Source organism: Salmo salar, chromosome ssa05 (genome assembly GCF_905237065.1).
Source record: "Salmo salar chromosome ssa05, Ssal_v3.1, whole genome shotgun sequence".
NCBI lineage: Eukaryota > Metazoa > Chordata > Actinopteri > Salmoniformes > Salmonidae > Salmo > Salmo salar.
This window is the reverse complement of record NC_059446.1, coordinates 13,303,849-13,315,932: the sequence shown is the minus strand read 5'-3', so window position 1 is coordinate 13,315,932 and position 12,084 is coordinate 13,303,849. Positions and strand designations below refer to the sequence as shown.

General features: G+C 49.0%; 1 protein-coding gene across 1 annotated transcript in view; it reads left to right on the top strand.

The window, feature by feature from the left end:
• LOC106591758 (ephrin-B1) overlaps positions 1-12,084 on the top strand; it is a 157,969-nt gene that overhangs the window by 80,608 nt on the left and 65,277 nt on the right. Inside the window, exon 2 of the mRNA XM_045717911.1 lies at positions 9,718-9,995. Within this exon, the coding sequence (XP_045573867.1) occupies positions 9,718-9,995 (278 nt within the window). The remainder of the gene's footprint in view (positions 1-9,717; positions 9,996-12,084) is intronic.

Below are 12,084 nucleotides of genomic sequence, written 5' to 3'. Positions count from 1 at the left end.
TCAGGGTTGGTGCTGGGTATTTCCTGTCCCAGGCTGGGTAATATCAGGGTTGGTGCTGGGTATTTCCTGTCCCAGGCTGGGTAATATCAGGGTTGTCTCTGGGTGTCTCCTGTCCCAGGCTGGGTAATATCAGGGTTGGTGCTGGGTATTTCCTGTCCCAGGCTGGGTAATATTAGGGTTGGTGCTGGGTGTTTCCTACCCCAGGCTGGTAATATCAGGGTTGGTGCTGGGTGTTTCCTACCCCAGGCTGGGTAATATCAGGGTTGTCTCTGGGTGTTTCCTACCCCAGGCTGGGTAATAACAGGCTTGGTGCTGGGTATTTCCTGTCCCAGGCTGGGTAATATCAGGGTTGGTGCTGGGTATTTCCTGTCCCAGGCTGGGTAATATCAGGGTTGGCTCTGGGTGTTTCCTGTCCCAGGCTGGGAATATCAGGGTTGGTGCTGGGTATTTCCTGTCCCAGGCTGGGTAATATCAGGGTTGGTGCAGGGTATTTCCTGTCCCAGGCTGGGTAATATCAGGGTTGAGGCTGGGTGTTTCCTACCCCAGGCTGGGTAATATCAGGGTTGTCTCTGGGTGTTTCCTACCCCAGGGTGGGTAATATCAGGGTTAGGGCTGGGTGATTCCTACCCCAGGCTGGGTAATATCAGGGTTGGTGCTGGGTGTTTCCTGTCCCAGGCTGGGTAATATCAGGGTTGGTGCTGGGTGTTGCCTACCCCAGGCTGGGTAATATCAGGGTTGGTGCTGGGTATTTCCTACCCCAGGCTGCGTAATATCAAGGTTGGTGCTGGGTGTTTCCTGTCCCAGGCTGGGTAATATCAGGGTTGGTACTGGGTGTTTCCTGTCCCAGGCTGGGTAATATCAAGGTTGGTTCTGGGTGTTTCCTGTCCCAGGCTGGGTAATATCGGGGTTGTCTCTGGGTGTTTCCTACCCCAGGCGGAGTAATATCAGGGTTAGGGCTGGGTGTGTCCTACCCCAGGCTGGGTAATATCAGGGTTGGTGCTGGGTGTTTCCTACCCCAGGCTGGCTAATATCAGGGTTGGTGCTGGGTGTTTCCTACCCCAGGCTGGGTAATATCAGGGTTGTCTCTGGGTGTTTCCTACCCCAGGCTGGGTAATATCAGGGTTGGTGCTGGGTATTTCCTGTCCCAGGCTGGGTAATATCAGGGTTGGTGCTAGGTATTTCCTGTCCCAGGCTGGGTAATATCAGGGTTGTCTCTGGGTGTCTCCTGTCCCAGGCTGGGTAATATCAGGGTTGGTGCTGGGTATTTCCTGTCCCAGGCTGGGTAATATCAGGGTTGGTGCTGGGTATTTCCTGTCCCAGGCTGGGTAATATCAGGGTTGGTGCTGGGTGTTTCCTGTCGAAGGCTGGGTAATATCAGGGTTGTCTCTGGGTGTTTCCTACCCCAGGCGTAGTAATATCAGGGTTAGGGCTGGGTGTGTCCTACCCCAGGCTGGGTAATATCAGGGTTGGTGCTGGGTGTTTCCTACCCCAGGCTGGCTAATATCAGGGTTGGTGCTGGGTGTTTCCTACCCCAGGCTGGGTAATATCAGGGTTGTCTCTGGGTGTTTCCTACCCCAGGCTGGGTAATATCAGGGTTGGTGCTGGGTATTTCCTGTCCCAGGCTGGGTAATATCAGGGTTGGTGCTAGGTATTTCCTGTCCCAGGCTGGGTAATATCAGGGTTGTCTCTGGGTGTTTCCTACCCCAGGCGTAGTAATATCAGGGTTAGGGCTGGGTGTGTCCTACCCCAGGCTGGGTAATATCAGGGTTGGTGCTGGGTGTTTCCTACCCCAGGCTGGCTAACATCAGGGTTGGTGCTGGGTGTTTCCTACCCCAGGCTGGGTAATATCAGGGTTGGTGCTAGGTATTTCCTGTCCCAGGCTGGGTAATATCAGGGTTGTCTCTGGGTGTCTCCTGTCCCAGGCTGGGTAATATCAGGGTTGGTGCTGGGTATTTCCTGTCCCAGGCTGGGTAATATTAGGGTTGGTGCTGGGTGTTTCCTACCCCAGGCTGGGTAATATCAGGGTTGGTGCTGGGTGTTTCCTACCCCAGGCTGGGTAATATCAGGGTTGTCTCTGTGTGTTTCCTACCCCAGGCTGGGTAATATCAGGGTTGGTGCTGGGTATTTCCTGTCCCAGGCTGGGTAATATCAGGGTTGGTGCTGGGTATTTCCTGTCCCAGGCTGGGTAATATCAGGGTTGTCTCTGGGTGTCTCCTGTCCCAGGCTGGGTAATATCAGGGTTGGTGCTGGGTATTTCCTGTCCCAGGCTGGGTAATATTAGGGTTGGTGCTGGGTGTTTCCTACCCCAGGCTGGGTAATATCAGGGTTGGTGCTGGGTGTTTCCTACCCCAGGCTGGGTAATATCAGGGTTGTCTCTGGGTGTTTCCTACCCCAGGCTGGGTAATAACAGGCTTGGTGCTGGGTATTTCCTGTCCCAGGCTGGGTAATATCAGGGTTGGTGCTGGGTATTTCCTGTCCCAGGCTGGGTAATATCAGGGTTGGCTCTGGGTGTTTCCTGTCCCAGGCTGGGAATATCAGGGTTGGTGCTGGGTATTTCCTGTCCCAGGCTGGGTAATATCAGGGTTGGTGCAGGGTATTTCCTGTCCCAGGCTGGGTAATATCAGGGTTGAGGCTGGGTGTTTCCTACCCCAGGCTGGGTAATATCAGGGTTGTCTCTGGGTGTTTCCTACCCCAGGGTGGGTAATATCAGGGTTAGGGCTGGGTGATTCCTACCCCAGGCTGGGTAATATCAGGGTTGGTGCTGGGTGTTTCCTGTCCCAGGCTGGGTAATATCAGGGTTGGTGCTGGGTGTTGCCTACCCCAGGCTGGGTAATATCAGGGTTGGTGCTGGGTATTTCCTACCCCAGGCTGCGTAATATCAAGGTTGGTGCTGGGTGTTTCCTGTCCCAGGCTGGGTAATATCAGGGTTGGTACTGGGTGTTTCCTGTCCCAGGCTGGGTAATATCAAGGTTGGTTCTGGGTGTTTCCTGTCCCAGGCTGGGTAATATCGGGGTTGTCTCTGGGTGTTTCCTACCCCAGGCGGAGTAATATCAGGGTTAGGGCTGGGTGTTTCCTGTCCCAGGCTGGGTAATATCAGGGTTAGGGCTGGGTGTTTCCTACCCCAGGCTTTGTAATATCAGGGTTGGTGCTGGGTGTTTCCTCTCCCAGGCTGGGTAATATCAGGGTTGGGGCTGGGTGTTTCCTACCCCAGGCTGGGTAATATCAGGGTTGGTGCTGGGTGTTTCCTACCCCAGGCTGGGTAAAATCAGGGTTGGTGCTGGGTGTTTCCTACCCCAGGCTGAGGACTGTCAGGGTTGGTGCTGGGTGTTTCCTACCCCAGGCTGGGTAATATCAGGGTTGGTGCTGGGTGTTTCCTGTCCCAGGCTGGGTAATATCAGGGTTGGTGCTGGGTGTTTCCTACCCCAGGCTGGGTAATATCAGGGTTGTCTCTGGGTGTTTCCTGTCCCAGGCTGGGTAATATCAGGGTTGGTGCTGGGTGTTTCCTGTCCCAGGCTGGGTAATATTAGGGTTGGTGCTGGGTGTTTCCTACCCCAGGCTGGGTAACATCAGGGTTGGTGCTGGGTGTTTCCTACCCCAGGCTGGGTAATATCAGGGTTGGTGCTGGGTGTTTCCTACCCCAGGCTGGGTAATATCAGGGTTGGTGCTGGGTGTTTCCTGTCCCAGGCTGGGTAATATCAGGGTTGATGCTGGGTATTTCCTGTCCCAGGCTGGGTAATATCAGGGTTGTCTCTGGGTGTTTCCTGTCCCAGGCTGGGTAATATCAGGGTTGTCTCTGGGTGTTTCCTAACCCAGGCTGGGTAATATCAGGGTTGGTGCTGGGTGTTTCCTACCCCAGGCTGGGTAATATCAGGGTTGGTGCTGGGTGTTTCCTGTCCCAGGCTGGGTAATATCAGGGTTGGTGCTGGGTATTTCCTGTCCCAGGCTGGGTAATATCAGGGTTGTCTCTGGGTGTTTCCTGTCCCAGGCTGGGTAATATCAGGAGGGGGTGCTGTCTGGTAGAGAGGGGCTGTAAATGGGTAGTATATAGTGAATAATGTGAATGTGAATGGTGCAGGATTAGGGTTAGCTTTAGGGGTAGTGCTGTATGTGGCTGTCTGTGGTATATGTGAATGTGAATGGTGCAGGTTTAGGGTTAGCTTTAGAGGTAGTGCTGTATGTGGCTGTCTGTGGTATATGTGAATGGTCTGTGGTCAGGGGCTCGGGAAAACCCAGAATGCACCCCATCGTGCTTTTATTTCCCTCTTCACTTTCTACAGGGGGAATTCTGAGACAGGGTTGGTGTGTGTGTGAGAGAGAGAAGGAGAGAGAGAAAGAGAGAGAGAGAGAACAAAGAGAGAGGGAGTGAGAGAGAGATCATGTGCTCATATTTCCAGAGGAATGCATAAGGAGTAGGAGGTAGGGGGAGGAGGTAGGGGGAGGAGGTAGAGGAGGAGGTAGGGGAGGAGGTAGGGGGAGTGCTTTCCTCTCCTCTTTTCCTCTCCTCCTCCTCCTCCTCCCTTGCTCTGTTGTTCCTGTCTGCAGTTGTGTTGTTGTAGGTCTGAACATGACAGAACACAGGCCAACAACGGGGCCAGATACAACAACATCTCTTTTTCCTTTGTTTTCATTCTATTGTGTTGGATTTTGACTGACACAGTTACTTTAACACAGGGGAGGTTAGAGAATGTTGAGGGCGTGTGTCTCCCTCTCTCTCCTCTCCTCTCCTCTCCTCTCCTCTCCTCTCCTCTCCTCTCCTCTCCTCTCCTCTCCTCTCCTCTCCTCTCCTCTCCTCTCCTCTCCTCTCCCCTCCCCTCCCCTCCCCTCCCCTCTCCTCTCCTCTCCTCTCCTCTCCTCTCCAGGGTTGTTTAGTGACAGAGATAGAGTGAGACAGAGCCAGAGTCCCAGCCTGTTAGTATAGCTCCTGGTCAGGTCTGTAGCAGGGCTTGCTGCTTGCCAAGAGGAGGGCTTTTAAAAGGGACTAAACACTAATTGCTGCCCCTTTTCTTTTATGCTACTTCTCTTCCATCTGCACAGTGTTTCACAACTCAGCCAGATACTCACTACCACACTGTTAACAAAGACTGGAGAGAGAGAGAGAGAGAGAGAGAGAGAGAGAGACAGAGAGACAGAGAGAGAGACAGACAGACAGACGAGACAGACAGACAGACAGACAGACAGACAGACAGACAGAGACAGACAGACAGACAGACAGACAGACAGACAGACAGACAGACAGACAGACAGACAGACAGACAGACAGACAGACAGACAGACAGACAGACAGACAGACAGACAGACAGACAGACAGAGAATGACAGTTACTGTTAACAAAAACTGGAGACAGACAGACATAGAGAGAGAGACATAGAGAGAGAGAGAGAGAGAGAGAGAGAGAGAGAGAGACTGAGTCACTGAGTACAACTATATTTATCTATCTGTTTTTGCTTCACAATCCTTTTTGAGAGCACTTGTTTGGTCTTCAATGAAAAGTATCCAAATCTATTGCTGAACAAAATGAGTCCAGGTTAGTGTTTTGAGGACTTTTAATGTTGTTTCCAATACCTGTTCTTTTTGATCAGTTGTTTATCTGCCACGGAACACAGTGTGCACACAGTGTGTGAAAGAATGAATGAATGAATGAAAGAGAGAAAATGATAGAAAGAGAGGAAAAGAGAGAGGGGGCAGGGCGAGGGAGGGGGCAGGGCGAGGGAGGGGGCAGGGCGAGGGACGGGGTAGAGAGTGTTGGTCAGCTACAAAGCCTCATGTTGCTATGGTAACTTGTTTATGCCTCACTGGTGCATCGTGTAGATCAAATTAGCGACTGATGGAGTCCTTGTCTGGGTTGGGGCGACACACACACACCCCCCCCACACACACACACACACACACACACACACTCTTATCACTCTCTGAATTAATGCCCCCCTAAGCAGAGAGCAGACAATAATAGGGGAGTACCGGCCCATTGCCTAACCCCTTTCGGATCTGTGTGTGTGTGTCTGTGTGCGTGTGTGTTCATGCGTGTGTACCAGCCCAATCTCTTCTCTGATCCCTCCTTCCAATCGGCATACTCTATCATCTCATCACATTAACACAGAGTCCATTCTGATCATTTTAACATCTCATCACATTAACACAGAGTCCATTTCCTGTCATTTTAACATCTCATTTAGCATTGATCCTTTCTATTCCTCCTTTATTCCTCCCACTCGTAGTACATGAAGACATCTGGTAATGCCTCCATCCAAATTGAATAGGAATGAAGGCTGGGAATCTCTCTCATCTCTCTCTCTCTGTTTCTCTCTCTGACAGGGAGTCGCTTAGCAGTCTAATGAGCTGAGTGATGATATATGTAGATAAGGTGGCCGGGAGTACAAACTCTGAGAGAGAGAGATGGTGGGGGAGAGGGTGAGAGGGGAGAGAGAGGGGGAGAGAGAGAGATGGTGGGGGTAGAGAGAGGGGGGAGAGAGAGGGTGGGAGGGGAGAGAGAGAGAGAGGGTGGGAGGGAGAGAGAGAGAGAGAGAGGGTGGGAGGGAAAGAGAGGGGGGGAGAAAGAGGTTGGGAGGGGAGAGAGAGAGAGAGAGGGTAGGGAGAGCGAGAGAGGAAAGAGAGGACGGTGGACAGAGAGAGAGGGTGGACAGAGAGAGGGAGGGTGCCAGGTGAGCGAAAGAGGAGGGGAGAGAGAGAGAGAGGGAGGGAGAGAGAGGGGGAGAGAGAGAGTGGTGAGACAGAGAGATAGAGGGTGGGAGAGGGGAGAAAGGGTGGGGGTAGAGAGAGAGAGAGGGAGGAAGAGAGAGGGGGAGAGAGAGAGTGGTGAGACAGAGAGATAGAGGGTGGGAGAGGAGAGAAACGGTGGGGAGAGAGAGAGAGGGTGGGAGGGAAGGGAGACAGAGAGGGAGGGGGAGAGAGGAGAGAGAAGGGGGAGAGAGAGAAGGGGGAGAGAGAGAGGGGGGAGAGAGAGAGGGGGGAGAGAAGGGGTGGAGAGATAAGGGGGAGGGGGGGGGGGAGATAGGGGGGTGAGAGAGCGGGGAGAGAGAGAGGGGGGATGAGAGAGAAAGCCTTCCTGTATCCCCTGATGTCCTGCTAAACCATAAGGGATCAGTAAGAAAAACAAACGTTTCTCGCTCCTCTAAATCCTCCCCCAAATATGTTGCCATGGTCAGATCTCATCTGCTGATATTCCCGGTACTGCCCGTGACCACACACACAGTGGTGCATAAGGCTGTTTGGGTTAATGGGCTGCTTAACTGGGACAGTAGCGAGTGCTGAACCCTGTTGACATTTTAAACTAGAGTCCAGAACAATGGTTCCGCCTGTCTGTCTGCCTGTCTTCCTGTCTGTCTGCCTGTCTTCCTGTCCGTCTGCCTGTCTTTCCCGAGCAGACCGCACTCTCAGCTCTTTTCTCTCTATCACAGGATCTGGGTCAGGGGTCAGGCTGATAACATTACAGATTGTGCTTTAAACATTTTGACATTAAAATCTCCTCTCTGGTTTCAATGCTTGCTATACTGTTTAAAGCTGTCCCCCCCCCCCAGAATACTGGCATTATCATGAGAAAACAGTTTATCGTTTTAGAGGTCTGTGGAATCTACCCACTCAAAAAAAAGGAATGAACTCAAGGGTCCTGACTGTGACTGTGTCCCTATTCCCTATGTAGGGCATTACTTTTGACCAGGTACCTATGGGCCGTTCTGGCTCCGAAAAGGCTTGCTTGTCCAAGGCTTACTTGCAGTGCATTCGGAAAGTATTCATACCCCTTCACTTTTACACATTTTGTTACGTTACAGCCTTAATTCTAAAATGTATTGATTTATTTTTTCCTCACCAATCTACACACAATACCCCATAATGACAAGTGAAAAGTAATACTTTTTTTGTTGCAAATTTATTAAAAATGAAAAACTTAAATATCTTACTTACATAAGTATTCCGACCCTTTGCTATGAGACTCAAAATGGAGCTCAGGTTTCCATTGATCGTCCTTGAGATGTTTCTACAACTTGATTGGAGTCCACCTGTGTTAAATTCAATTGATTGGACATGATTTGGAAAGGCACACACCTGTCTATATAAGGTCCCACAGTTGACAGTGCATGTCAGAGCAAAAACCAAGCCATGAGGTCGAAGGAATTGTACGCAGAGCTCCAAGGCAGGATTGTATCGAGGCACAGATCTGGACAAGGACACCAAAACAGATTTGAAAGTCGCCATGAACACATTGGCCTCCATCATTCTTATATTGAAGAAGTTTGGAACCCCCAACACTGTCCACATGGCCAAACTGAGAAATTGGGAAAGAAGGGCCTTGGTCAGGGAGGTGACCAAGAACCCGATGGTCACTCTGACAGAGCTCCAGAGTTCCTCTGTGAAGATGGGAGAACCTTCCAGAAGGACAACCATCTCTGCAGCAATCCACCAATCAGGCCTTCATGGTAGAGTGGCCAGATGGAAGTCGCTCCTCAGTAAAAGGCACATGACAGCCCGCTTAGAGTTTGCCAAAAGGCACCTAAAGGACTCTCAGACCGTGAGAAACAAGATTGAACTCTTTGACCTGAAAGCCAAGTGTCACGTCTGGAGGAAGCCAGTCACCGCTCATCACCTGACCAATACAATCCCTACGGTGAAGCATGGTGGTGGCAGCATCATGCTGTGGGGATGTTTTTCAACTGCAGGGACTGGGATACTAGTCAGGATTGAATGAACGGAGCAAAGTACAGAGAGATCCTTGATGAGAACTTGCTCCAGAGCGCTCAGGACCTCAGACTGGGGTCAAGGTTCACCTTCTAACAGGACAATGATCCTAAGCACACAGCCAAGACAATGCAGGAATGACTTCGGGACAAGTCTCTGAATGTTTTTGAGTCACTCAGCCAGAGCCCGGACTTGAACCCGATCGAACATCTCTGGAGAGACCTGAAAATAGCTGTGCAGCGACGCTCCCCATCCAACCTGACAGAGCTTGAGAGGATCTGCAGAGAAGAATGGGAGAAACTCCCCAAATACAGGTGTGCCAAGCTTGTAGCGTCATACCCAAGAAGACTCAAGGCTGTAATCGCGCCAAAGGTGCTTCAACAAAGTACTGAGTAAAGGGTCTGAATGCTTCTGTAAATGTGATATTTCAGTTCAATTTTTTTTATACATTTGCAAAAGAATCTAAAAACCTGTTTTGCTTTGTCATTATGGGGTATTGAGTGTAGTTTAATGAATAAAAAAAACAATTTAATACATTTTAGAATAAGGCTGTAACGTAATAAAATGTGGAAAAAGTGAAGGGGTCTGAATACTTTTCGAATGCACTGTACTTGCTTATATAGTGAATAGGGTGCCATTTTGGAGGCAGTCTACATCAGTCCAGACCATGTGCTCTTCTCCTCCCCTCAGGTTCCTGCAAGATAGAGGGCTGGTGATCTACCCAGATATCTTATTAACACTCTTCTCCTCCCCTCAGGTTCCTGTCAGGTAGAGGGGCTGGTGATCTACCCAGATATCTTATTAACACTCTTCTCCTCCCCTCAGGTTCCTGTCAGGTAGAGGGCTGGTGATCTACCCAGATATCTTATTAACACTCTTCTCCTCCCCTCAGGTTCCTGTCAGGTAGAGGGCTGGTCATCTACCCAGATATCTTATTAACACTCTTCTCCTCCTCTCAGGTTCCTGTCAGGTAGAGGGCTGGTGATCTACCCAGATATCTTATTAACACTCTTCTCCTCCCCTCAGGTTCCTGTCAGGTAGAGGGCTGGTGATCTATCCAGATATCGGGGACAAGCTGGACATTATCTGCCCCAAGGCTGAGCCAGGACGGGACTATGAGTTCTATAAGCTGTACCTGGTCAGGAGGGAGCAGGCAGAGCGGTGCAGCACGGTCATGGACCCCAACGTACTGGTCAGCTGTAACAAGCCAGAGAAGGACATCAAGTTCACCATCAAGTTCCAGGAGTTTAGTCCCAACTATATGGGCCTGGAGTTTAAGAAGAGTATGAATTACTACATCACATGTGAGTACTGAATAAAGCTTTATAAAGTTTTTTTGTAATGTCTTATAACAGTTTATATCATCACACATGAGTACAGAATAAGGTTTATAGTTGCAGCTGTATATGTTGTTGAACCCACTGACCTCCGAGCCCAGACTGACGATGGGCTAACAGCTAAAACGGTTGTTCCACTCTTGTTGACTGTAAATAATGAAAGAGTGCTGACCCTCAACAATGCAACAAATAGGTTCTGTTTCATCACGCTTCATGAAGCTTGATGAAGCTTGATGAAGCTTGATTGAGCCTGGTGAGTGTTGTTTCCTAACCTATTTATTTGACTATGGTGATGGTTGTTGTGTAAAGTGGAGCTGAGTAAATCTGTTATATAAAGGCAGTTTAGTTTGTCTGAGCTGATAACTGACCCAACGTAGAGAGAAGAGGACTGTCAACAAGAGCCAAGAGCAGGAGACTGGTCCAACTTAAGGTGTCATTCAAAAAAATCACCCTCCTCTCCAATGTTAAAAATATCTTCACAATATTGCACACCCCCCCTCATAAAATTCCCTCAAAAATAATATTTACCAACAGAAATAACAATAACTGTAGCAACCCTGCTTTTATAAATGTGGATATTGACACCTTTCCCGGTCCGAGGAATAAAGCTCCCTCACACAGTTACACACAATAGGGACGTTTATTTCCAGTGGATAAGATGGATATGGTTTTTCTGTCCACACATTCCATCCCTCTTGTCCACTTGGAGAGAGACTGAGGAGGCTCTGACCTGCCCCCTAGCAACCTCCCTACCAACCCATTGGTTTCCTGGTAGCAGAGGTCACTGGGAGTTTGGGGGGACAGTTTAGGATCCCCTCGTCTCTCTGGTATCATCAGGGGATGGGTGGAGTGAGCTACATGAAGGTATAAAACTCACAGACAGGGGAATTAAAGGAGCCTAATCACATTAAAACATTGTGACTGGTTGTTTATGCCACACATTGAAAAGCTCATACATTTTAAAAGTTAAATGACAAATATTAAGGCTATATTGAAGCGTTAGGTTAGAGGTCGAGGATAAGAAAAGAGGCACAACGTGCGTTAAGCTTTCCTGAATAACTGGGCCTGCTGGGAGCAGAGGCCTATGGACACACTGTATGGGACGACTTGGGAGAATGATGCATCAGTTTTCAAATAAAACATACAGACTGTCCTGTACTGTGCCTTTCTAGACCTTATAATCTGTCGAGAGTAGACCCACAACTGATTGAAATGATATGAATGGAATGAAACATTCAAATAACAGGGCTTTTGCGCCATTATTCAAAATACATTTTCACTGCAGTTTAGAGCCTAGAGTTTTTTTGAAAACGGCAATATTAATATAATTGTGGTGTTGTAGACTAGTCTAGGTAGAATAATTGTATTGTCGCCAAGGCCATACAAATGTATTAACTTATTAAGTGATGCATGCAAGCAACATTTCTTATAATCATAATATTTGTATTTATTAAAGTAGTACACTTTGTAATAATACTAAACAACCTTTGACCTTAGCGACCTCCCCAAGAGATTTTAGCCTTTTCGTATTCCCACTTCTGACACCAATGTAGAAAACGTCAGGACAAGGAAGTAAAACCCGGTCGCTAGCGTGAAATGCAAACATTGTATGCATCGTGCCAACAGGGTTAACCCACTTGGTAGGAATTGTATCATGGCTCATATAGCGAGAATTGTGAGTTTATAATGGTTTAGGAATGACAGTCACAGGGACCAGGGTTTGAGTCCCAGTCAGGGTAAACCCTCCTAATCCACTATATTGGCGTCAGGTGTTGTAGAGTTTTAGTCACAGTACATTTTTGTTCGGTTAGCTGTGTTTCTGTCAGGTTACTGTACTGCACAGGTGATGGCAGAGTATGATAAACAAATGTCACCCGATTGATACAAATCATCATGATATCATTCTGCCAGGAAGGCTTATTTTGCAGTCAACATTTAATTGGGAAGGTTTTGGGGGGGAAACATTGAAAATGACTGTTTCAGCATGCATCGCAGATTTTATAGAGCTGAAAGGCTATATATCTTACCTTTACAAGTGTTTACTTCAGGCTGACTA